Here is a 26595-nt window from a genome sequence, read left to right as displayed (position 1 = left end):
CATTAACTCAGACGGGTCAGTGTCAGTGAGATCAGGGGTTTGACTGACGTGGTCTGACAGCCGGCCACGCTGCTCAGCCAGTGCAGGGAATGGGCGCTCATGAGGAAGTGGGGAGAGAGGGAGACGAGAGAAACCGACGCACGTTTGGACTCCACGGAGGCGCGCTAAAGAAATAAAGTAGACATCTTCCCTCCCTAGCAAGCCCAAGGCTCCGAGCAGATTAAGGCATAAATGAAAGAAATCCAAAATAGTTTACGGCTGTCACTGCCTTTCTGACGACGTTATTGGTCTTGAAACAAGCCTGCATAGGTTCGTTCTCAGAGATACAGAGTTATGAACAAAATCAGCTCAAGTTGAGGCTTACACTCGGTGTAATTCCTAGAGCACACTGTGCTACCCACAGTTCCCAAGTCCTTTAGAAATTAACATCTCCTCTTACCTACAGATCATCTGTACTGCGCTAGCTCTCCCCACATCTTATAAAGGGAAAACTGAAGATGAGGTGGTTAAATGGCTTGTTCGGGCTCTCCTGGCTGAGCTATCACTGGGACTGCTGGGTACCTGACCTCAGGCCTATTAATTATCCTTTCTGTAAATCACAGGGCCTGATTCAAAGTCGAGATCTGTGCTTTAAACACACACGATCCCGCTCGCCACCAGCATGCTGATTCATTCCTGCTGCAGATGCTGACCTGCCCTTTCTCTGGTTTATATTTTCCAGCCCCATTCAATCTCAAGCAGAAACTTCACCTTTCTCCTGTAGAAAGCATTTTGCCAACCTTTTGACTTGATGCTTTCACTGGCTTACCACTCATTCCGTTTCCTGCTGGGCAGGCATTTTCTATCACAGGAGGCCAGGCACACAGGGATCCAGCCCAGGTTTCTGAGCATTCAGAGGGGCAACCTGTTAGCCTCTGGTTCTTTGGGAAATAAAAATACAAGTAACCTTTCGAGAATCCACGGTCAGAAGGACATAAGGATAAAGCTGGTTCCTCAATGGCTCAGCCTAACAGTTTGGCTCTGGAAGTTCTCAACAACTGGCTAAACAAGTGACTAAATGAAGTTAAGGCATCAACAGGACCAAAGTGTGGGAAGGCCAGGAATGAGGAAGAACTCTCTGGTGTCTTGCTATCTGGTTACTCATCAGTTTCTCAAGACTCTCTAAAGTAAAAGCTTAGGAGCAAGCACTGAGAATCCAGAGAGAATACAAACTAGACACACATGTGAAAGTTTGCTTCCTCACAATGAAAGAGCGTCTGCTACTACGGATCCTAGGAGGGCCCAGAAGTAGGCAGAGATGTCTCTAGCCGGAGGAGCCAGTAGGGACCTCCCTGGGGTGAGCTCTGCTATCAGGACTGGATAGATCAAGACTGGGTCGGGGAAGGGGTGAAGGAGTTGAGGGGTGATGAGGGGTCTTGGATATACAGCAATGAAGGTGTTGGGAGTGGGAAGAAAGGCAAGTTAGTTGTTGAGCCTTTGGGGGCTGGGAGTGCTTGCAGCAGAACTCAATAGGAGAGTGAGTCAGGGCTTGCCCAGGCTTTATGATTGGATGGAGCGCTGAGGAAGGGTTTTGGGACAGCAAAATTCTAATAACGCTGACTCAGCACCGAGGGGGTTTACCAAGCAGGGGACAAGGCCAGGCAGAGAGAGTTCTCCAGACCTACTGAATATGCAAAACACAGGGAGCTATCCTCCGTTACCCATTCAGTTTCAGAAAGCAAGGGATTTAAGACATCATTCTGAATGCTCTTTGAATTCTGTACTTTGTTAGCCCTCCCCTATTTTGTAAATGAAAAAATAAAGGTTTTGTCATTTCTGTGGACAAAGGTACTAATCTGTGGGAAAGACTTCATTGATCGACACTGAAAGGCACATGCGCCCTGTGTTTCAGTGTCCACCTCGTACATTTCATAGCTTACATTTCCTTTTACATGAGCCAATAAGATCAAAACCAAGAAAGTCTACTCGTTGCCGCCTGCTGTGACAGTGTTCTCTAGCGTGCTAATTTAAGACCTCCTATCCCTCACTATGGCAAGTGACAAATCCCCACCCTCAGTACTAAACACGAATGCAGAAGTCAGTCCTTGATTCTCATTCCTGATGAAGAACATGCACGCCAATAGCAAAAACTCGATGAGTAGGTGGGAGACTTTAAAAATGACCAGAGGATTCTGGATACGGAGTTGAAACAAACAAACAAACAAACAAACAAACAAACAAACAACAAACAAACAAATCAGTTCTCAAAAAACAATTCTCAGGTATTTCTAGAAATGATAGTTAAAAGATTTTTTTTTAAAAGAACAACGTAACAGCAATGACCAACTGGACCCCCCCCCCACCCTGCGTGATCAGAGACCTTTCCACACAATCAATCCATATATGGTTGGACGTTGCCTTTGCTTATGTGCAGCTTTGTGGTTCAGCATAATGTTTGTGGCTTGGCCTCAGTGCACTAGACCTCCCCAACTTGTATATTAGAGATGGAGATTTTCTTTTATTAGCCTTTTGAATTTGCAATGCAATAGGCTTTAGGGGATTTGAACAGAACATCAACTTCATGTTCACTATTCCACTCATCTGGTCGTAGCCTCATAGCTCCAGACTCATCGCACAGCACATTCTTTCCCGCTCCCGGCTGACCTCTCTTCACAAAGGACTCTGTTTGGAGAAAGACACCCTCCCTCAGGCTCTGGCTGACCTTATGCTCTTGCACTGATGGGGTACCCTTTTTATGGTTCTATATTTGTTTGACTTTAATTTTGGTTGCATTCTTTTTTGCCTAGACTTGCTACTTTAGCTTTTGTAGAGTATTTTCAAAATGCTTTTTATGTTTCCTAGGCATCGAGATGATTAGTAAATGCCTCAGAGTCATAGCCTCAGTGAGGCTGAGATGAAATCTCTCTCCTTCTCACTCACAGACATGAACTGCTCAGATCTCCATTTTCCCTCCATAATATCTTTCACATATTTATTTTTTTGTTCTCACAGCTGCCAGAGACAACTGGTCTACCTGCCTAGTGCCACACTTTCTGGTAAATCTCTGAAACATTATGATTATAATACTTCTGTGCTTAAGCATCTTTAGTTGATTGTCACTCAAAAGAAGCTCTGTCTAACCTACACTTTTCACAGCTCTGTGTTAATAGACTACTGATACTGTAGATTTATTCAAGTGGAAACGATTTGCAATTCTCCAAAACTTTAGAATGTGACTTCTTTTTAAGATGGGTTGTTTCGTTGAATGTTCAAGTATAGTCCTTCTCATCTTCCCTGGGTCTTCAGTTCTATTATCCAATTATGTTTCTCAGTAGGTATGTGGATTTGCTCTTAGACTTGAATCACAGTAAGCTTTTCCATGAAAGACTCCTGTGCTCTGTTTCACTGTCCAACAAGACTCATGGGCCTTGTGTTTCACTGACCGCCTTATACATTTAATAGCTTACATTTCCTTTTACATGAGCCAATAAAAACAAAACCAAGAAAGTCTACTCATTGTTGCCACCTGCTGTGACAGTGTTTCCTCTAGAGTGCTAATTTAAAACAACCTATCCACAACTATGTCAAGTGACAAATCCCCACCCTCAGTACTAAACACGAATGCAGAAGTCAGTCCTTGATTCTCATTCCCGACGAAGAACAAATATACCGATAGCAAAATCATTTATACTCAGATAGTGGGCTGATTTGGCATTTGGATGCTACTAATAATGTGATCTCTGACACTAAGCCCAAGAATTTATATGTAGGTATTTCTTAACAATGATCTCTGAGACAAACTATTATTTCTTGAATTCAATAGCAATGGTGTCAATAGGAAATCCTCAAAAAATTGGGAGGACACTTAAAAAAAAAAGAATCTAATATCATGATAAGCAGAGGGATCAAGTGACTTCAGATGACAGGGCAGTCAGTTACCAAAGTGACAGGGAAAGAGCAAAGAAGGAACAAGAAAGACAAAAGAGAATGCCATTTTGTTTTTTAATTTGCATTTCCTTTCAAGTGCTGAGAGGATCTTGAGAAAGGAATGTGAGCAGACAGGAGAGGGTGGGCTATACCAACTTAAATTTCTTTGCTTGGTTGAGTTTCCTTAGGAGGTCTCTCTTAAGGGACAGAGTCTGACCAGTGTTTGTTTCAGGAAAGCAGAGAGGGTAGCAGTCTGCTGGCACTTTGCCATTCTCTCTTTCCCCTGAACTCTCCAGATAGCATAAGTTCAGAGGATGTGGACAAGGGTGGATGTAGCCCTTTGAACGTGGAGCGCAGTGAGAGATGGCCTCAGACATTTATTTCCCAAGGATCACATTCAAGAAAGGTGACCCAAGCAAAGTCTTTGCATAGTCATAATCTGCACAGGAGAACTGACCAAAGGATAGAAAATACACAGGCCTTCAGATACAGGAATCTAACTGGGAGGTCCAGAAATGGCTCCCTTAGGGTTCAAAGGATTCTGTGCATTTCCCTTGCATCTTTTAAAATTGTGCACTGACTGAGGAACATGGACATTCGTGTAGGTCTTGAAATGTAGACCCCCTCTATAGAACTATACATCCCTTCATTATCCTGTATGTTCTAGAAATGGACAGAGTGCAAGCTCATTTTCTTTTGTTCTTTGCTTTGTATTCTTGCTCTCTCTCTCTCCACACACACACACACACACACACACACACACACACACACACACACACACACAGAGAGAGAGAGAGAGAGAGAGAGAGAGAGAGAGAGAGAGAGAGAATGGATGTGCAGAAAAGGAAAGGATTAGGATTGGGAGAACTTCTTTTCAAGGTAGGTATTTTACTTACAAGGAAATTTCATGTATTACTGTAAGTGGTTATTGTTACCACCAGCATCCTACTACACAGGATTCTAGGTTCAACAGAGATGTCATATGTATCATTGTTTCAGCAAAGGAAATTTGGTAACTTTTAGTAAATGTTTTTTATGGGATTAGTGTTGACAGAGGCCAAGAAAAACTGGAAGAACGACAACGTCACAGATGTGTTACAGCAATAGGAAAAATTTCCTTACTAAGAAACCTTTCATTTCATAAGTAAGAGCAGTTCTGCGGCTTGCCAAACATCGCAGTTGGGAGAGACACATTGGTTGTGGAGTCTAGTCCAGAGCCTTTCTCATTTGACCAAAGCTGTTTCACAGAAAAGGAAAAGGATGCAGAGAAAGAGGAGGAAGAGGAGGAGGAAAAGGAAGAGAAGAAGGAAGATTGGAAGAAGAGAAAGAGGAAGGGGAGGAGGAGCAGGAAGATCGGGAGGAGGAAGAGGAGAGGGAAGAGGAAGAGGAAGAAGAGGAGGGAGAAGACCAGGAGAAGCAGAAGAAGGAAGAGGGCAAGGAAGAGGATAAGAGAAGGAGGAAGAAGAAGAAAAAGAAGAGGAGGAGGAATGTGGCATCAAGTAGAGTTACAAAAAGGTACAGGGAGCCAATGACATTCATGACTTGGGGGTACGAGTGAATGCAAAGATAAAACAGTGGCAGCAAACCATTGTTCAGTCTATCTACTTAGACTATTGCTTAGTAAGTGGGTAGACTTGGAATGTAAAAATAAGGGAAGACTGAGACTAATATGCTGTCTGTCCATGAGCTCTGAGACAGAAAATGGATACTGTTCAGTTTCAGGAGGGAAGAGGGATGGAAGCCAAGGGAGCAATAGAAAAGTAAAGGGGGGGGGGTTGGGGATTTAGCTCAGTGGTAGAGCGCTTGCCTAGCAAGCACAAGGCCCTGGGTTCAGTCCCCAGCTCCGAAAAAAAGAAAAGAAAAAAAAAAAAAAAAAGAAAAGTAAAGGGGCTGGGGCTGGGGCGACAATTCAGTTTGTAGAGTGCTCGCCAGGCAAGCATGAGGACTTGAGGTCCAACCCCAGTACAACAACGCCACTAGGTGGTGGCATGCTTGCAACCCCATGTGCTGTTTAATCCCAGTATTGGAGACGTGGAGACAGGCAGAATCCTGGGACTTGGTGGCCAGCCTAGTCAACTTGGGTGACCTCTAGGCCAATGAGAGGCCCCATATATACATACACATGAATATGTGCGTGCACACACACAAAAGACAAAGATAGAAAGTGATAGTCCGTACGAGGAGAGGTGATCTGAACATTCCAAAGAGTTAGGGTTTAAGAAGGTGGATCCTTGAATACACGGTACCCCCTTTACTTCCACAGGAAGCTCAGACTGTGGGGATGTTTTTCACAGCCTCCCCCGCTACCGGATCTTCTACAGAACTCTTCACTGTGCTCTCACTCACTCTTAATTTAGTTTTCTCCGTAGCTCCCTCATCACACCCACTTCTCAGGGAGTGGTTTTCTCCTAAGATCTGGCCAGTATATTTCTCTCTCTTTCTTCTATTGTTATTTTAAGTCTAGCCAAGTTCTTGAAATCATGGCCTTCCTGTGTCAGACTTCTGGGGGATAATGGTGCTCAGTAACAGACAAGTCCCCAGACCGACCCTTTGATCCTGTGTAACAGTGTGCTGTGGGGACTTACATTCCTAACTTCCAAATGGGAACTACCTGTGTATCCTAGTGCTTTCCTGCCTATGCTATCTATGCTGGGAAAACAGAGCCTCTCTGAGAGTGTCCTGTCTCGTCATCTCCTCATGATCAATTCGTTTTGATTAGTGATTAGTGTCTAGTCTGGATTCAGTCCTTTGGCTGAGTGGGAAGGATTGAGGCTCCTGTATAGGTGTTCACTAGACCATCCCAGGATTGAATTGGAGAAAGATGCACCATTCTAGAAAGTTCTCAGTTGTCAACCTTTAGCTCTGCAACAATAGGAAGGGGAAAGCTATCCTAGTCTGTCTGCATGGGAAGCTCTTCTTCCCAGATGATCATTTAGAGTGTCCAGTGTGTGTCTTGGCCTTTGGGTAAATTATCTGACAGCTAATTTGCAAGGGAGGCTGATGATGTGCTGTAAGGCAAACCTATCAGAGCACCTATCGAACGTAGAGAGAGGGGAGTCCAAAGAGGAGGTTGGATGGTTCATTTTGAGCTGTTATGGAGCAATTTAGCGCCTTGAGAACATTAGTTGGCTGAGCGATTATACTGGAAGGGATGATGTAATGCTCCTGCCATGGACATGTTGGAGCTGATGCACCAGAGCCTGTAAAAACTGCTTTCTATTTTTGCTTTTTTTTTTTATTGTTTTTAAACCTAGACTACTGAAAGGATTTGGAATAAATCAAATATTGCCTTTATCGTGTTTAGGCGAATGTTTGAAGTGTACTATAGCTGGCCACTTTATTCAACTGCCCACATAGTTCTCAATGTTTCCTGGGACACTCATTTTGGTTAAAGAGAGAGAGAGAGAGAGAGAGAGAGAGAGAGAGAGAGAGAGAGAGAGAGAGAGAGAGATTGAGATTCAGTCCAACCACTGGATTGAAGTTGGGGACCCCTATGGAGGAATTAGGGGAAGGATTGAAGGAGCTGAAGGGGAGGGTGATCCTATAGGAAGACCAGCAGTCTCAACAAACTGGGACCCCTGGGAGCTCCCAGAGACTGAGCCACCAACCAGGCAGCACACATTGGCTGGTCTGAGGCCCCCAGCACTACATAGTGGAGGACTGCCTGGTGTGGCCTCAGGGGGAGATGTGCCCAATCCTCGGGAGAGTTGAGGACCCAGGGAAAGGGATGCTGGGGTGGGGAGCACCCTCTCAGAGGCAAGGAGGAGGGAGAACGGGGTAGCAAACTGTGGGGGGAAGCACTGGGACGGGAGCAGTGGCTGGAATGTAAATAAATAAAATAATAAATAATAAAAAAGAGGTAAGGCAAACCTATCAGAGAACCAGACAAAACAGAAACAATGGAAGGTGGTGTGAGGATTGCCCCAGGATGTTCATCTATCTGTGGATGAAATCTCCCCTCAGTCAGTCCTGAGTTCCTAAATGCTGTCTGTCTTCCACACGGAAGAAAAACATGGGGAATATCGAAGGGAGCCCAAGGGCCAGTGTAAGTCGCATATTTGTAAAATGGGGATGTAGTTTTTGGTCATAAATAACGACTTGTGGCTTGCCAGGTGCTTTTGAGGGGTCCTCCTCAGTCCTGTCAGGTGGAAGCTCCGTCTAATCAATTCGTGCATCAGCTGTGGTCAGATGGACCACTGTGCAAGAACACACCGCTGCTGCGAGATTTGTTACCAACAAGCAAAGGATGCATCTTTCCTAACTCGGAATAATTACCTTTGAGTTTCCTTCCTCTATCTGTGCCTTCCGAATACTGTTTTGGATTTGAAAGTGCCCTAAGGGTCCCATAGCCAGCTAGCATTTATACCCAGCTCCTCTTTGAGGTCCCCCCCCCCGTACTCTCCTAGGGTATCAGAATAGGTGGGGGAGGGCGAGTTGTGGGTTTGTGCCATGGGCACAGAGTTGGGTTCATTAGAAAGAAATGGTTCAGAAGCTCGTTCTGAAATTGCAAAGCGTGAATGAGGGTCAATAAAGAACCCAAATGAGGAGCTGGAGACCCATATATACCTACATAAACGGGGAAAAGCTGAAACTCATTTATTTGCTCTGTAAATCTGAATATAGCTCACAAAAGATCACACTCAGCTCCACACATACACAGCTCCAAATAATCAAACTCCCACGACAGGAGAGTCATCACTAACCCACTGGTGTGCATGTGCCTATCAGCTAGAATTCATGGCTTTTCCCTACGGTGTCTACTCCCCCCTGAAGAAGTGCCTCTAGACATGCCCGAGCCCTTTGGGTTTTATGTGGGCAAGCAAGCAGAGAGCTGGAAAGTGCCATTTACTAGTGAATAATTTATCCCGTCGCCAATCCCACACCCTGGGTTTGCTTCTGTGTGCATTCAAGTGTAAGAACTATGGATTTACTTTGGGTATGAGCTTTTTAAATAATACATTTTTAGCAGGTAAGATCTTTGTGGTCTCTCTGGAATTGCTTTAACTAAGAAATGAGAGTTCAGGGCAATTGTTTTTAAAGACTCGTTGCCAGGTGTGGTGGTGCGTCCCTTTAATCTCAGAGCACCAGAGGCAGAGGCAGGCAGATCTCTGAGTCTGAGGTCAGAGTGGTCTAGGGAGCAAGTTCCTGGTCAGCTGAGATTACATAGAGAAACTGGGGCGGGGGGGGTGGAGAAGGAGGGAGAGAGAGAGAGAGAGAGAGAGAGAGAGAGAGAGAGAGAGAGAGAGAGAGAGAGAGAGGGAGAGAGCGAGAGCGAGCGCTCGAGAATACTAGGCTTATCCTTATCAGTGTATAGCACACTCACACAGTCAGCCTTCTTTCTGCTGACCATCGAGCCAGGAGAAGACGAGGTCAGAGGCAACTACCTTGTAGATAATTCTTCACCCCCTGAGACATAGCTCCTAGACACCAAAGCTGAGTGAAAGCCACCAGACACTGGATTCTAGCAGCATGTCTAAAAGTACCAGGTACTTTTTAAAGGAGTCCTAATGAGAATGGAACAACCACAGATGCCCTGGAGAGAAACTGCCACAGGCAGGTCTAGAGTATTTTTTTTTTTTTTTTTTGACATGAAAGCTCTTGTGCTCAAGAAACCACCTATCTACCCTAAATTAGAGTGACTTGCCTGACTTACTGGGGGCTCAAAGGAACTGCAAGCTGGAATCACCCCCTCCCCCTCAACCCTTTCTCATACCAGGTACAACATATTGAACTTATATTTAAATGAAGAGATGTTTGCTTTCCTTTAAGGCCTGTCTGTCTGTCAGTCAGTCTTTGAGGATAATTTTGTAATTTTATTTATGTACAGAAAACTTAGCCATGTATATTTAACCCAGTTCAGTGGCAAGTTCTTCAGCCTTTGCCATTTTCAGCATTGGTGATGCGAAACACAGATTTAGGACCAAGCACATTGGTCCTCCAGCCCCCACCAGCTTAGACAAAGCACCCTTGCCTTCCATGTGAAGGCAACAGTGGTGCATGCCTTGCGGTGGACCAGGCGCCCAACATGGCCTTTTCCTTGATGATGCAGTAGGGCCCCTCCCCTATCTTTCACCACAGGACAGGCAGGAAGACCACCAGCTCAATGGGCTCTACGTCATGGGCATCGCCACCAGCTGAGCCTTCTTGTTCTCCACCAAGGTGGTGACTGTATTGACCCCTGCTTGGAGGACAGGCGGTCTCTTAGTTGGGACGTCCCTTTTGTCAGCAGCTTTCTTCTCAGCTCGGGCCAGCAGCCTTTGCTTCTTCCCTTGCTTTACCTCTGGCCTGTACTTGTGGGTAAGCTTAAACAGCTGGGAGCAGTTTGCTGGTCCAGGGCTTGGGCTAAACTGGTTAATGGCAGGAGGTAAAGCACTTTGAGCCGCTTACAGAGGAAGCCCTCGTACCTTATGTCTCTTTTGGGCACCATGTCCTGTCCAATGTTGAAGTCCTTAGGCCTTTTCTTAAATAGGATTCACCATTTTTTGGCCTCCTATTTCTTCACAATGACTGGGGCTGGGGCCACCTTTTCCCTTTAGATATCTAAAGATTTAGAGTTTATCCCTAACCCCTGCTTTTATGAGACAGGGCCTTGCTATGTAGTTCAAACTACCCTTGACCTTTTGGTGTACCCCGGATTGGCCTCAAACTCCCAATCCTCCTACCCCTGCCTCCTGATTTCAGGGATCACGATGCTGGGCCACCACACCTGGCTATACACACAGTTCTTGTGGCCCTCGCTCCTTAAAAGCAATATTTCAGAATAAAATGCTTCCGGTATGAAGTCTTTATTTTTTTTCTCACTCAATTATTTGAGCAAGAAGACCAGGTGAGGATGTTCTTACTTTATAAAGAAAAAGGGAGTGAGCAAACAACTGCTATTGGGTAAACATCAAAAGGTGGACAAGAAAAATGTGAGATATCGATAGTTTTTGTATTAAAGATTGGTGCAGGGGTTTGCACGATCCCAGAGAGCAGAGATCTTTTATACAGTAGTTTTTCAAAGGCGCTTTGGGGAGAGCCAGTTCTAGAACGTCCTAAGACTGCTGGATCCTGAACATTCACCCGACTACATCGTTGGCTTTTGCCTCCCATGTTGCTGTGTGTGCGCATGCAACATTCCATGAGTTGTGGGATCCGCAGAGATAACAGCTTGCACTGAAAAAAAAATTCCCCCATTTTCTTTGTACTCACACCAGGACTGCAAAAATGCTAATGGTGTAGTCGTGTTTGTACCACCAACGAGAACATAGTAAGATGAAAACAGGCATGGTGCGGAGTCTGAACTTGCCCTCCTTTGGAATTTCGCTGGCAGGCGCTGTGTCAACTCTATTTTTACAGATTGATGGATTCCAGGTCTTCCATCTGCTTCTAGTCGATAAAAGCTTTAATTTCAAACCTTTTTTAGATACTAGGCTAGCTGATAATCTGGCTGTAAACAAATGGGGATTTGGACCGAAAGCTGCCATTTCTTTGTATAGAGGTATTTATGCCAAGAGATGATTACAGACCACCTACCAGCTTAAGGGACTGGTGTGGTGAAAGTCACAGAAAACACGTTTCTTGGTTGGCAATGATCCCCCCAACCCCTGTTACAATCGCCTCATAATTTTGGTAAAACTCTGACCATTGTCAAACCCATCAAACCCCTTCTTTATGAACTTCTTTATGAACAAGTGTCTACATCTGAGGTAGACACAGGGTACCAACATGAAGTGGAGAATCATCGAGGCATCAGTTCGCTAGTAACTACAAAGGCAGAGGAAGTCCTGAGGAGCTAGCTCTCCACAGGTAATAAGGAAGAGGGTCTGAAATCCTCAAGCTGAAGTTGTCCACACGCAACTGTTAGGGCACTGCCTGCTGTCAAGAGGAAGATGATGGGTTAACACAGCCAGGACTGAGGCTCTGAGGAAGGTGAGGAAGAAGGCCTGGCCTTGGGTCTGTGATAAGCAAGCCAGAAAGAGGAGGAACTGGGCTCTGGGCTAGTGATGGCAGGCTGGCTCCCCGAGTCCCCTGAGGAACACACAGGAGGACACTACTGTTCTTTCCTATGTCCTTGTTCTCAATGCAGCTAACTGTGACAGACTAAATTGTAAGTAAGGACAGCTGCTAACAAGAAGAGACCATCCCAGACTACCCCACAGCCTAACTCAACAGGGAAAGACTGCTGCTCGATCTTGGTGGCTGGGGTCAAGTTAACTCTGCCAGGAAAAAGCTCCAAGCCGATCATTTACACGAGAACACTGGAGACACCTGTGGGCCTGGAGGATGGTTAACACTGGCCCAGAGAACAGCCAGCAGACAGCCAAGATCAAGGCTGGAGTCAGAGATGGACAGGGCCAGGATTCAACGGCTCCTAACTGGGTAACTCAAAAACAGCAAAGGATTATTATTATTTTCCTGGTTAAGCACACTCTCTCTGCCTCTGCCTCTCTCTTTCTCTCTCTCTCTCTCAAACACACACACACACACACACACACACACACACACACACACACACACACACACACACACACACACACTATATGGTCCTGCCAGTGACTTGGGTCATGGAAGCCCAGAGATGAGTTGAGAATTGCATCATCTTGTCAGTCACTCAGAGGCTCCGTCTCATGCTAGAGCACCCACTGAAACTGATTGTGAAGGTCAGAGTGGAGTAAGCAGAAACGGGTCAAGGCCTCTTTGAGTTGAAGTAGGGCCTAGGTTTTCCCGTTTCTCGTCTCCAAGGTTCACAGACAAAATGTGTTGTGCTATGAGAGTGGTAGGCATCCTCCAGCCTCGCAGGCACTCCCAAGAGGAAGCGCCCTCTGCTTGGTGTGCCTTGGAAAGGGGGCTTTACGGGTTCTGACCCTTTGAGGAAGTGGCCGTTTTCCCCAGCACGTAGAGTAACAACGATAAAAGTCGTCTCATTTGGACCTAGCAGTTCTGTATTCTTTAATTCTTCTACTCTTAGATACCTTTATAAAAGCATATGTGGTTCTTGGCAATTTTAAAAATTTATATATATATGCTGAGACTATGTAGAGGAAAATAAATAACACATTGCTTTAAAAAATCAAAAGCTGGAGATGAGGTTCTAATATGCAGCTCATTCTGGTTTTTAATCCATGGTGTTGCCCAGGCTAGCCTCAGATTCTCAGTCCACAGCCTGCCTCATTCTCCTGAGAGCTGGGATTATACATAGGTATTACTGCTTTTATTGGTTTTTTAAGTTTACATTTCAAATGTTATCCCCTTTCCTGGTTCCCATCCATAACCCCTCTAATCCCCCCCCCCCATGAGGGTGCTCCCCCACCCGCCCACTCCTTCCCCGCCTCCCCTCCCCGACATTCCCTACACTGGGGCATTGAGCCTTGGCAGGACCAAGGGCCTCTCCTCCCATTGCCCAACATGTTGCTGCTTTTAAACCAAATATTTCTGCTACTCTTATTAGAAAAGTAACTTGCAAATACTGTTTGGTTGAATCTATTCTTCAAATATACCCGAGAGAGTTTGCGTGGCTATAGTTTAAATATTTTCATAATAACCTTCTGAGATAGTTACTTTTGCTGTCATTTCTTGTTGTGGTTTGCCTTGAAGTTACTGTATTTTGATGCTAATTCCACTGCCCCCAAGGACAGCTGCCTAGTCATGGACTCAGAACTCAGGTGACTTCACCAGAGCCACCTCTCCATTGAATTTGTAAAGTACTGGTGAGGGGCAGGTACAGGATAGAAGGAGGCCTGTCATTGGAGGAGAAGGAAGGATGGGTGGGAGAGAAGTTTGAAGGAAGAGGAGGAGACTAGGAGAGAGAGAGGGAGGAGTCGGGAGCGAGAGGGGGATTAGATTCAGAGAATAGGGTTAGAGAAGACAGTTGGAGACAGTTGAGCCAGTAGAACCTGAGCGGGGGGGGGGGGGGGGGAGTATTGAACAGTTGATATAGTGGGCAGAGTGAGTAATGAAAAAACTGGGAAAGGGACTGTTTAAATACACATTGGGGAACTGAGAGAGGAGGAGACAGGAGATGGAGAGAGGGGAGAAGCCATGGCAGGTGATGTTAAGATTCTGTTCTGTGTATTTACAGGTTGTTATTAATGTTCTCAAGGGATAGATGGTACTGGGCTTTGTATGTTTAAGTGGGCAATTATATCTTACCAATTGGATCTAAGTTTACTGTGTTGTGTGTTCTTTTATGTGAGGGTTTGAATGTAGGAAAGTGTGGGGCTGGGCTGTGTTTCTGCCAAGATATCTAGCAGATATCTGGGGCACTGAGGTGCAGGACCTAGCAGGGTAAGAGACCAACATTACCGTTTTATTTTTATATTTTTACAACAACAATTTCTCTGGCTACACTTTCTCATGGCCTCACACACATGTGTCGTGTAATAAGTCTGTACTGTGGCTTACTAGAACAGTGGTTCTCAACCTGTGGGTTGTGACCACTTCGGGGTTGAAGGACCCATTTAAAGAGTCACATGTCAGATATCCTGCACATTAAGTATTTAAATTACAATTCATAACGGCAGCAAAATTACAGATATGAAGTAGCAACAAAAATAATCTTACAGTTGGGGGGTCACCATCACATGAGGAACACATGAGGGGGTCACAGCTTTAGGAATGGTCAGCACCGCTGTATAGAATGATGCTTTTTCCTATTATAATGCTGACCAGGCCAGACCTCTGATTCTTGAAAGTGCTTTTACTTCTCAAAGGATATATATATATATATATATATATATATATATATATATATATGTATGTATATATATGGATATATATATTAAATAAAGAAGTATGATTTTTTTGATTCGCCACCTTTTCTTTAAGAAATTAAAAAAAAACCCCAAATTTGTTTAAACTGTTCCTCATCCCTCCCTTCCCCACGGCACCGTGTGCCGGTTTCTCTGACTCTCCAAGTTTCGATGGCCCTCAGGAAACCATCCTGGCAGCTTCCAGTTCCTGTGTCACCACATGGAGAATCGTGCAGTGTCAGTTTCTGGACCCAACAAGGACATGTTCAAAAATGGCCCACAGAGCAGAGCTCCGAGTCTTAGACAGTACTGGAAACTTAGCCTCTGTTTTCTCTCCCCGCTTTCAACTACATTGAAACCCTACCCGAGGCCCCGCCATCACTGAGGAGCTTCTAATGAGGACAGCTATCCTGCCCAGACCTGTCTAATGGCCGCGCTTTCTCTCCGGTGCCGTCTCCGTCTTTGGCAACAGAACCCGCTATCACTTTGAAAGCCCTGCAAAGGAAGTGCCTTCCATTAACTTCCAATTTATTCCTTTCCTATTGCGATTCTGAAATGAGGGAAAAGGAATGCTAAGAACAGAATTTTAATGTAATTCTTCAATTGAAAAGGTTTGTTCCTCTGACAAAACCATGCCGCTGGGGAACATTCGTTTTATTAAAAGGGAACCTGTCATGGAAAAAGAAAAGCCGCTCCAACTACAGGGGGAACAAAGATTTCTGCAGAGGATCCATTCCAGAGCAGCCTTATGAACAATATTTGTGTATGGGATTCCTTTTTCTAGTCGCTTCTGTTGTGATTTTAGATGTGTGGTCTTGGAGAAAAGACTTCTGCTTCAACATGTCACTGTGAAAAATCACACTAAGGGACTCGAAATTCTCATCCCAAGCACTAGTTTGAATTTGTCAACATGTCCTCTCGGCGCACCTTACTTCGCTCGTGCAATGCTAGCCAAGTGAACCAGCAGTTGAAAACAATCTCACACGCGCTCACTGTAAAGTACACACATCATAAAATATACAACAGCTAATTTTCATTTCGCTCTCCCTGACCTCATGAAAACATGACCAGAATGCATGTCATCTGGCCCACTTCTCCACACAGACGCCCTGGCTTCAAACACCCCCTTCTCCTTCCCCTATGCTTTCAAAATGGTGGCCAATGGTCCCGATTTGCATTTGGTTGCAAAGTCCTTCAAAGTATGGCTTACCTTCTCCAATAACTGATTATGAAAAGCTAAGCCCTCTGTTTGATAAGAATAACATTTGCAGCACACCGAGGTAACCAGCCAAGTTCATTGTGAACGATTTTCAAAGTTTTTCTTCAGTGGAAGCTTCCACCGCAGTCAGCTTTTTATCAACCTGGTAAATCCGAACCCAGAGGGTTTAGGCCTAAAACTAAAGCTACGGTTTGTCCTTTGAAAGGTCTGTCACTAATCTGCTAAGTGTACTTGGAGCAAAATGTCAGTTCCTAAGAAGAGGTAAATTTACCATGGAGCTAAATGAAATGTAATCTCTGAGGCATTTCACATGTATGAGTCTCTTCCAGGGCTCTGCATCTAATTTTCATAATTTTGACTTTTTTTAGGACCTCAGTAACATAGTTCCTGCCAGTCTTTAGGCATGTAGTTATTATTACAGTCTCTATTGTGATATCAGTATTTTTATAAGCCGAGTAAAAATTTCGTATACTTACTCAAAAAATGTTGTCCATCCAGTTTCGTCACTTTTGGTGGCTAAAAGCCCACTGTTGCCATGGTAAGTAAACAAAACCAGTTCCAGCCCCTGAGCGGTCATGCTTTTTAGACACCCGTTGGTGCCTATGGTCAACCATATCACCTGGTTATCGGGAGACACCACCCGCACCGGCATCCGATTTGGATCCCTTCGGATTCGGAGGGTATTGCCGTTGCTGTCCGTTACGGCGGTGACATCGTTGTCGTTGCTGTAACTAAAGTTATACAGGTAGTCACCCGTGACTAGGCTCACGGTGTACTGGTGAGTACCATTGATGTCAAAGATATAGAGCTCTTGATCAGTTGGGGAGGCAACTTCGTAAAAGTTCATGGAGTTAAGTAAAGGTTTGTTCTTTGACACGGCCCGGATCCGGATATTCCCCAGATCTGCAATGTACAGGGTGCCGTCTGGAGAGGCGGCTAGGGAGGACGGGGCGCTGAGTTTGGCGTCTTTGGCGTAGCCATCTCCGGTTTGGTAGCAGTCACAGTTGGCGTCGTTCTTGCAGTCACATTCCGAGGGTATCCCAGCCACTAAGGAGATCTCCCCGTCGGTCGTGACCTGCCTTATTCGGTTGATCTTCTTCTCGTCAGTTTCGGTGATGTAAAGGACCCCGCTGTAGGACACGGCGATGGCAGTGGCCGACTCCAGGGTGGTCTGAACCGCATGCTTCCCCACGGGGTACTCCACTCCAGGGACCTGACAGTGCATGGGCCGCCCGGCAGCGATGCGAACTTGCCGGTTTTCGGTGATCTGTAAAACTACGTTATTATCCAGGACGTAAATGGAGTTATCCATGGGGTTGATGGCCAGATCGGTGGGCCATTCCAGTCGTACCTTGGGAAAGAAAGAAATGACTTGCTTGACGATTCAGGGAAGTCAGCCTTAATTTGATAAACTTTTAAAATTGAATAGCCATGGTAAAACAAATCTAAAAAATATGGAGTGGAGATAAATGTAGGATGTAACATCTTATTTAAAAATGCAGTCGGTGCATGAAAAGATTTGCTGGTTTTAGCCAGACAGCAGATGCGCTTCTATGCAGCGAGTCAACAGATATGAACACCCATGCTCCTTTTAGTAGTAATAACAGCCAAATGCCAGGGCTTCTAGGTTATGAATACATTAGTGTTCTATTGTGTTCTCAATCAGGCCAATAGTTAAGTTCCTAATTCTAAATATAAGCCCCTCGGGACTAATCATAGTGTGTTTTCTCTTGTACTCAAGAAGCCCATGCAATCAAAAGATTAGCGATTTAAGCTGTTTTGTTCTTTCTGGAGTATCTGCATGCTGCTACGTTAGTGGGATTTTATTACACATGCTTAGCATTTCTTAGCGTTAATTGTTCTGCATTTCCCCCGAATTCATCAAATGCAGACCCTCAGAAGACTCTATGTTTATATACAACAGAACAGTTGTACCCTAGCCACTCCCATTCCTGTGTAAATGGAACTTAGCACCACTGGCTACCTGAGACAGACTGACAGATCATCCACAGAGCAAATGGAGTCACTCGGAAGCAAGACAGAAAGCTTGGCTTAGCACGGTACCTGGCTGATGTGCATGCTGGTGTCACAGGTTAAAGGTCGGGCTGACGTGAGGTCATTGGAGCCCAGGAGAGTGGATATGATTCCATTTTGATCAACCTTTCTGATCATGGTTCCATCAACAAAGTAGATCAGCCCATTCTTATCGATCGCCATTCCTTTGTCAAAGAGAAGTGTTAGTATTTTTTTTTTTTTAATGATTAATTTTGATTAAACCCTTAGGCCCCAGTGACAAATTCAAAGCTTATCCCTGGTAATAAAATGTCTGTTAGGTAGCAGGTAAGACTGCTGACTGTAAAATCTTAAGAAGAGATGGGGGGAAAAAAATCTCCTACACAGGCATTTACAATTCAAATACATTTATATAAAGAAACACAACAAAGCATTCAAATCTCGAAGGATCTCTATCAAGTGTGAGGACCTCATAGGTACGGAATCTGTAGGTTTCAAATACAGAGTAATATTTATGGTCCCAAGGTAGGCCGTACGTTATAGAGACAGGCTTACATTCTATTAGAGTCAACTTACAGTCATGACACTCTTTGCAACAAAGACAGACCCGAGTCGGGGTTAGCGTTTAGCTGACCTTCTTACAATAGAATCTGCTAGTATGAATAATTCAGCATAGCAAATATTTTTTTTCAGCCCCTGCTCACATAATCCTCCCTGCTTATAATGAAAATCACAAAGTTTCCAAACCGAACTGCATCGTAATGGAGGGCATAATACGCGGGCGAGGAGTCAATCTTGACTCCTTTAAAGCTTTTATCGCACAGAATTTTTAGCCCATTACTTCCCCAAATTCCTCATAGCAAGCAGTTTTTTTTTCCCATGGCATAGAGACAAAAGTTGAACAGCCCCGAAGTGGGTGAGAGCTAACGGGGTTGCTTAGCGATGGTTTTACAGAGGCCTGGGACTCAGTCACGACAAGTAAATTCCAGGACAATGAAGGGCTCTGAAGTTTACTAGGACGTGACGTGAATGACGGAGTGCGGCCTCAGTCTTTGAAAAGTCGAAAAAAGTTGTATGATGAGTTTTGTTTTTAAACGATCCAAAACCTTATATTTACTGTAAAAATCGACCTAGCTTCCAGCAGCTACATGCTAAGTGGCTTTTAGAACAGTAGATGGGATGCAGCTCTCTAGAACATACTTGGAGATAACTTGAGAACGTTAGACTCTGCATTAAACAATCAGGTACTAGATGGATTTTATATATAAAAATATAATATTTTAATATACACACATACAAATATAATAAAATATAAAAGTAAAGTAAAAAGCAAAGCCTAAATTGATAATTTCCAGTACCTTTGGGACTCATGAGTGTTGCTTCTACAGCTTTCCCTCCATCCCCACACCGGGCCTCGTCAAAGGGAAGGCACTGCTCCCCGGTGCCTGCAACCACTTCAGCATTTTTGGTCAAGTCTTTTGCTCCTGTGAGTGATTTTGGCCGATAGATTCTGCGGGTGTTAGTATCAGAAACGTACAAATCTCCGGTGACTGGGTCTGTAGCCAGGTAGTATCTGTGAGCTGGGTTGCTACTGTAAAAAGATTCATAGGCAGACATTAGGAGAGAGCCACCCCTCGTACACAGAGGGAGCTGAAAGGTGAAACTAAACATTCTACAGGCTCCAGTGCTTATGAACTGGAGGCCATTGTCACAGGCTACACAGAGACCAGGGTCAGTGACAGTAACCTAAGAGACTGTGATGGGATCTGAGGTAGCAAACCTCTGACATGGGTTATGTTTGAGTCTGTGATAGTTTCCTTTCTGGCTTGATGTCCAGGACTCAACAACTTACCGCCACCACTATTTTTAATTTAGTTGATCATTACTGTGCTTTACGTTTTATGTGTATGGATGTTTTGCCTGCAAGTATGTGTGTGTACCATGTGCATGCCTGGTGTAGGAGGCCAGAGGAGGGTGTCAACTCCCTGGAACTGGAGTTGCAGACTGTTGGGGGCTGCCATGGAGATGAGGAACCAAAGGTGGGTTCTCTGAGAGAACAAGGCCTCTTAACTATGGAGTCAACTCTTCAGTCCCTACTAACAGCCATTCTTAAAGACAAGGAACTCTGGAGTTATGCTGGAGCCTAAGTCAAAGAAGCAAGTTCTTTCCATTCCCCCCAGTGGATAGATGGAGTTTATTCCAGGGAAAGACTGCTTTGACACATTCTCCACTGACTTAACAGACGACCAACTTTTGCTTTTGCTATACAACAACAACAAATGCTACCTTGCAAAGGTAGCATCGTGACCTTCTTAGTTGCACTGTCACAATCCAGAAAAGCAAATGGTGCTGATACAAGGTATGTTCAGAACTCTGGGGCTAAATGAGATTACACATTCAAGGCAGAAGGCAATCTCTCAACACTGCTTTCTTAGGAATACAGACTTTTTAGATCATGTGCCAATATGGTTGTTCTGGAAACGGCTAAAATCAGTTTAAATCACTTGGTTTTTCAGGGAGGATGGTAAGGATGGGACCTCTGAAATAATATGTATCTTTTGATAATGAACTTGGTTCTTTATTTTCTCTCTCTGTCTTGTGCCCCCTTTCTCTCTTCCTTCCATCTCCTTAGAAACACAAAGAGCCAAACTCTTATTTACCCTTGTTTTGTATCTGGACATGTGAGATTGTGTCTCTTGGAAATGTCAAGAGATGGTATATATACCTGACGTCTTATCAGCATGGCTGCCTAAGGGTAGCATCAACAGACATGCTAACGTAACATGGGGATAGCCTGTGAGGCCTCAGCCCTACACAAAGAACCACAGGCAAGCAACTGAGGAAGACTGAGATCAGAAGAAATAACAGTCTTCCCAGGGAAGAGCACGCCAGTTGGTTACGCACGCACGCACACACGCACGCACGTGCACACACCGCTACCACCACCACCACCACCACCACCACTTAAAGAACAGAAGCCATTGATTTTAAAGAATGCAAGGGAGGAATTCATATGAATTTGGAGGGTGGAAAGAGGGAAATTATGTAATTATATTATAATCTCAAAAAATTATTAAAAACATGTAGTATAAGCCTTAATGTGAACATTTTAATTATAAAAGTGGTACAGAAGATTTTTATTACTAATTATTAAACTGTTAGGAGACAATTCTCATTCCCTAATGTTCTTTTTAGTTATTTTTCCTGCACGTGTGTATGGCATAGGTGTGTGCATGCCTATGTGTTGTGTGTGTTGATGAGGGGTGCCGCCTTCTTATGTCTGCTTCTGCTTTTTTTTTTTTTTTTTGAGATGGGGCTTCCACTGAATCTGGAGCTTGAAAAGTCAGCTAAGAGCTGTCCGGGAGGGCCTGAGGTCCGCCTGCCTCTGCCCCTCAGTGCTGTTTTCCCGTGGGTGCTGGAGGTTTTGTTCCAGGCTCTCCTGCTTTCATAGTGAGCAGTCTCACGGTACCACCTCTCGTTTCATGGCTATTATAAGTGGTGAATGTGTGTAGTTTACTCTAAGAGGCTTTTCTCACAACAACAGGTTAGAATTTCTGCTAGTGTTTCTCCCACTGGAAGGGGAGCATAGGAGACATACTAAGCTGGAACCCACAATTCTTAATTATTTACTCTTGTCCTGTCTAATGTGACATTTCAATATGCCTTTCATAATGCTAAAAGGTCTCACTTGCTTCCTGAAAATGTTGGGGCGGGGAAAGTCTCAGAATGTAAATAGATCCAAATTTGCTTATTTCTGCTGATAAATGAGCAATTTGGGATACACTAAAGTATTAGAGCGATGTCTGGGATCATCTTAAGATGTCTCTTAGTTGTTCCAAGGTTTATTGTAACAAAGTCACAGGACCCATGCATACTTTCTAACTATGTCCTTCATTTTGCTACATTAGATTTTGGCTATCTGAGTATTGGGGAGTAGATCTGCTGGATAATGAATCTCCTCCCTTCCTTGACACACAGGGGCTTCATTTTCTTTTTTCTTTTGAGACATGGTCTCATCATATAACCTAGGCTGGCCTTGAGCTCACACCGTAGCCTAGCCTGGCTTCAAACTCATTGTCTACTCCCTCTACTTCTGCTGTGCTGGGATTACAGTTTGCCTCAGTGTCCTGAAGACACAGACACTTGTGAGTTAAGCTGCACATCTTTATCCGATGAGTGTAAGGTCTCACAATTCCTCTGTTTAGAACAGTTTGGTAGAGCTCATGGTCCAAGAGTGGTGGTGCAGTCTCAGCTGGGAAAGCTACCCTTAGACCATAGCATCACGTAGGTGGGAATACATCTCCACAGGGCTTCTAAAATAGAACAAAAATGATACCACCAATTGACATGACAACATGGATGGGGAAATTTTACAAGGTCTGACACCTAGAAGAAGAGTTACAGTCTACCAGTAAAGGGAGGAAGGCAGGGAGGGAGGGAGGATGGAGGGAGGGAGAGAATATGAATATATCAGTTTTCTTCATGGATGAGCTTCTCTGACAGGTTATATAATCCCAAGTGGTCGGCTCTAAACTCATGTGCATATGAATAACACACTATGGACTCAGCAGTATGCACACACAGACATACACAAATACACACACGCATAAATACACACATACGCACACGCACATAATAATAATGAAGTCACAAAACTGAGGGAGCACAGGACTGGTAAGTGGAAGATGTAGAAATTATGTAAATATGGCACTTATGTATAAAATTCTAAAAACAAAGTTAAGTAAAATTCCTGACAGACACCCCCACCAAAAAAAACCCAAAACCAAAACCAAAACCAAAAACAAAACAACCTAGGATAAAAGTGAGTTTGAGAATTTTTAGTTGACAGTTGACAGAGGAGTTCTGAATCACAAACACAGCAGGGGTTTGACTCAGGCCACCTCAAGCATTCCCTGACAGGGTGCATTAGCAGCTGCTTTCTAGTGGCCCAGAGGTCATCGAGGGGCTGGTGTTTTGGTACAGAGGGGCTGTGAGCTTCAGATGAGACACACATCTAGTATGTAATCTGTGGTCATGCTGACTGGAAGCCGTCTGCAGTTGGCCACAAGGCACAGGGATTTACAAAGACTGAGTTTTGGGGAAATCTTTGTTCAACAGTAGAAACAGAGAGCATTTCTGGTATTGATTGAGATTTTGCTGTTTTAGAGGGTTTAAAATGGTGATCGCGACTAACAGCAAAAAGCAAGGACGTGAGCTCAAGCCGACATCTCCTGAACCCTGCACCTTGATTCTTTTTTTTTTTTTTTTTTGGTTCTTTTTTTCGGAGCTGGGGACCGAACCCAGGGCCTTGTGCTTCCTAGGTAAGCGCTCTACCACTGAGCTAAATCCCCAGCCCCCTGCACCTTGATTCTTAACTCATGCAGGATGACCCAGATGCCAGTTATTAAGACACCTTTCCTATAACCTTGCCTACTGGACACAGATCCAGGGGCCAGTGTGGGCTGGGTACATTTATGTTCTCCTAATTCAGCCACCTTAGAGGAGGGAAAACTTGTGGAGAACAGCACAGAGAATACACACTATTAACACCTTTATCTTTCCACTGGGAAGGTGCCACAGCTCTTAGCGCGCAGGGCATAAGAAGAAGCAGAACAAATTCTGTTTATGTCTAAAAGCGACGCTGCTTAGATCGTGGTAACCAGAAGACCGGATGACTGTAAACTGTGATTGCTTAAAATTCTTAATTTGGAACTAAAGGAATTTGAACAGGGGTAAGCCAAAATTTACTGTCTTACTAAAGGGGTCTGTTCACAAAGTAGTAAGCATCAGAGAGGCGGTGTTTAGAATATCAAACAGAAACCCATTTTACAATCATTTTTAGTATCCCCACTTAAGAGACATATTAAATGATACCCGAGTATGACTAACTACAACCAAGGAATTTCATCCTACAGAATATTTTAGAAGTACTTAAGAACTTGGCATGACAGCATCCTATTTGAGTCTTTAAGTAATAAGACGGCATCTTAATATTCTTGGCCAGTATTTTTATTAGGGTTTCCATTAGTATAATTAATGACAGTTTATGGTGCATGAGGCACAGGAAGAAGACCGGAAGCATGTCCTCTATGTGTACCGAATCCTCTATAATTGACAGTGCCATTCCTATATGTGGGATTAGGCGCATTTTGTGAGTTCCTTTCTTCCTACTGCCTGCTCCTGAGGCGCTCACAAGTGCTCTGTAACGTAAGTCAGGCTGGCAAACAGGAGGGCATTGCTGACAGGAGTTCATTTTCTTCCTGAGTTCTATTTCCTTCCTTCTGCCATCCTTTCCTTTAAATAAACGTCTTTCTTCTTGTACTGAGGATGGACAGGAGGGCCTCACCCACTCAGGGCAAGCGCTCCCCTGCAGAGGCATCATGCACGCTCAAGCCTTTTCTACGCATTTGTTTGTTTTTTTCCTGAGAGGTCTCAGTGACTTTCCCAGGCTGACCTTGAACTCAGCCTCCTGAGTACCTAGGATGACAGGCCTGTGTCACTAGGCTTGGAAGCGATTTCATAAAAATAAGGAAGCTCTAATGGATTTAAATATTTTGATCTCTCTCAGGTCATTTCAGATAGTTATTAAACACACATTAATTTCGTCGATGATGTCATTATCTGTTTAATGAACGGGGCTCAAAATCCTCATATGCTTTCTACATTTTTGCCTTTCCATTTTTTTCCTCCTCACTCTGTAGGCGACGGTGGCTATAAATTTGCAGTGCTCTGGTGCCTTGGCCTCCCCAGCGCTGGGATGTGCCACTGGGTGAGGCTTCCCTTCATCTTTCTAACTACACAGTCTGGCTTCCTACGGCCAACTTCACTGCTCAGCCTTCTCTTCAGGCACGCTGACTCTCGTGGTCTGGCGCATTAACTTCCTAAGCGATCTTATCAAGCACATTAATATTCCTAGCAGGTCACTTTGAACATGACACTTGTTCATGACCCTAAACCATTTCCCCACTCTGAGACATTTTTTTTCAGTGAGCTCAAAGCGACGTTCGGCAAGCTGATCGTAACTGGCTTCACCCACACCTCACTGTTACCCACATGAACCCCTGCTTTATTTGGGTAGGCCTGATTGGAATACCTTGCTCACTTTGTCTTAGATCCCAATCTAATTATTTCCTCTCCACTGTTTCCCCATCCCGTGAATGCCTTTCTTCTTGCTGTCCTGATCGAGCAGATTTTATTTTTAGATCTAGCTCAAGTATCAACACGTTCTGGAAACTTCCTGATTATGCCGGTATCTCCCAGTTTTGTTTTCTGCCAAGAACCATGTCCATGAGATATGACATGTTAAAAAATAATGCTGATGATATCAGCTGGTCACATACGTGTCTAGTTTGTTATTATATGAGAGTCTCTGAGAGCTTTGTCATAGATTACCATTCCCACATGGGGACCGATCATTTAACAGTTTTAACGCTCATCCAGTGGCGATTCACATTGCAAAGGTCCTGCCTGGGGGGCGGGGGCACAGAAAGGAAATGTAGAAGCTCAACTGTGGTCAGAATGACTCGAGGAGGAAGTGACAGAGGACAGGCAAGGGGGATTACAGTGTCCCTGCCAAATGCCACGAGGAGGTATATACTGACTTCATATTCCACGGCATAACAACTCCCAAGTCCAAACAGACATTCTTTTTTCAGAGGTGATAGTTGTCTAGCCATTTTCTTTTCTTTCTTTTTTTCTTTTTTTCATTTTTTAGGGAACCTCCCTATAGAAACCTAGCCATAGGGAACATATAATCGTGACAGGTATAATACAGAGGAAAGAGCATGCACACGAGAGGGGTTCAAATCTGCTTCACGTTCCTCAGTTGTGAATCCTGTGATGGGATGAAATGCCCTTTGACCCTACCTCACGTGTAACCTGGGGGATTACTGTGCGGCTCTCTAATAACGTACACAAAGTATCTGACACGGTGCCTGGCACACTGGTCAGTGTGTTAAAAGGCAGGCTTTCACAGTCTTTTCTGTGTCACCTGCAGCGTTTTTACATGCCGCTGTCTGTCCTTCCTCTTCCTCCCATGACTACCGAGAAAGCAAGCAGAAAAGTATTGATACTCTGTCGGGGCTTCCCCAAGTACGCGCAGCGTTCCGGGGAGACTCAGTGTTGATCTTTAGCACGTGGAAAGTGTAAGAGCATTATGGAATCTTAGGGGAGGGTCCTGGGACCATGCTCTGATCTGCAACAGTTAGACATCTGTCGGCGGGACTCTGCTTTTTGCTGGCTGTCAATCTCCACAACGGTTTCGGTGAGTTACTGACCTACTCATCTAAGACATCTGGTAAAATACCACTGCCTGTTTAGCATATGATCGCACTGGATATTTTAATGGCCAAACTAGATCTGGCAAGTCTAACCCTTGCGTTCACTAGCTTTTGTTTAAAGAAGTTTAAAGCTTTTCTGTCCCCCCCCCCCCCCTGTCTTTAAAGAGCGGCTGTTAGAAAAGTATCCCAAGGGTTCACTGTATGAAGCATCTTCAGGCAAGTACACGCACCAACGGGATATGGAAACTTTTGGGCTGATGGTAATCTATATTCATTTTTTGCTTTGAAGAAAGTCTTTCTCCTCATAATAATGGCACAAAAGACATTGCTCCTTGAACCTAGTAACTCTTCCAATTTGGAGAATTACGAATCATAGGCCAGAGGAGGAAACTTCCAAGTTCAGCAGTATGTTCTGAATGATCAGATATATATATGTTTATAAACTTTG

At 44.4% G+C, this 26595-nt stretch overlaps 2 protein-coding genes and 1 long non-coding RNA gene across 14 annotated transcripts in view; 1 reads left to right on the top strand and 2 right to left on the bottom strand.

The window, feature by feature from the left end:
• Positions 1 to 26595, bottom strand: part of Erich1 (glutamate-rich 1) — a gene marked incomplete at its 5' end in the record, with an annotated part of 52793804 nt that overhangs the window by 31616595 nt on the left and 21150614 nt on the right.
• Tenm3 (teneurin transmembrane protein 3) overlaps positions 1 to 26595 on the bottom strand; it is a 612494-nt gene that overhangs the window by 29880 nt on the left and 556019 nt on the right. For all 13 annotated transcript variants that reach the window (XM_087588318.1, XM_087588319.1, XM_087588321.1 and 10 more), the window contains 3 exon segments: positions 19227 to 19459; positions 17920 to 18074; positions 16332 to 17206 (listed from right to left, as the gene is read on the bottom strand). In XM_087588318.1, the coding sequence (XP_087444444.1) occupies positions 16332 to 17206; positions 17920 to 18074; positions 19227 to 19459 (1263 nt within the window).
• LOC148000555 (uncharacterized) lies at positions 13827 to 16083 on the top strand. The gene is made up of 2 exons (XR_015640314.1): positions 13827 to 13933; positions 14819 to 16083. It is a non-coding gene; the product is annotated as an uncharacterized LOC148000555 (long non-coding RNA).

Source organism: Rattus norvegicus, chromosome 16, assembly GCF_021556685.1.
Source record: "Rattus norvegicus strain SHRSP/BbbUtx chromosome 16, alternate assembly SHRSP_T2T, whole genome shotgun sequence".
In the NCBI taxonomy this organism is placed as follows: domain Eukaryota; kingdom Metazoa; phylum Chordata; class Mammalia; order Rodentia; family Muridae; genus Rattus; species Rattus norvegicus.
This window is presented reverse-complemented; position numbering and strand designations above follow the sequence as displayed.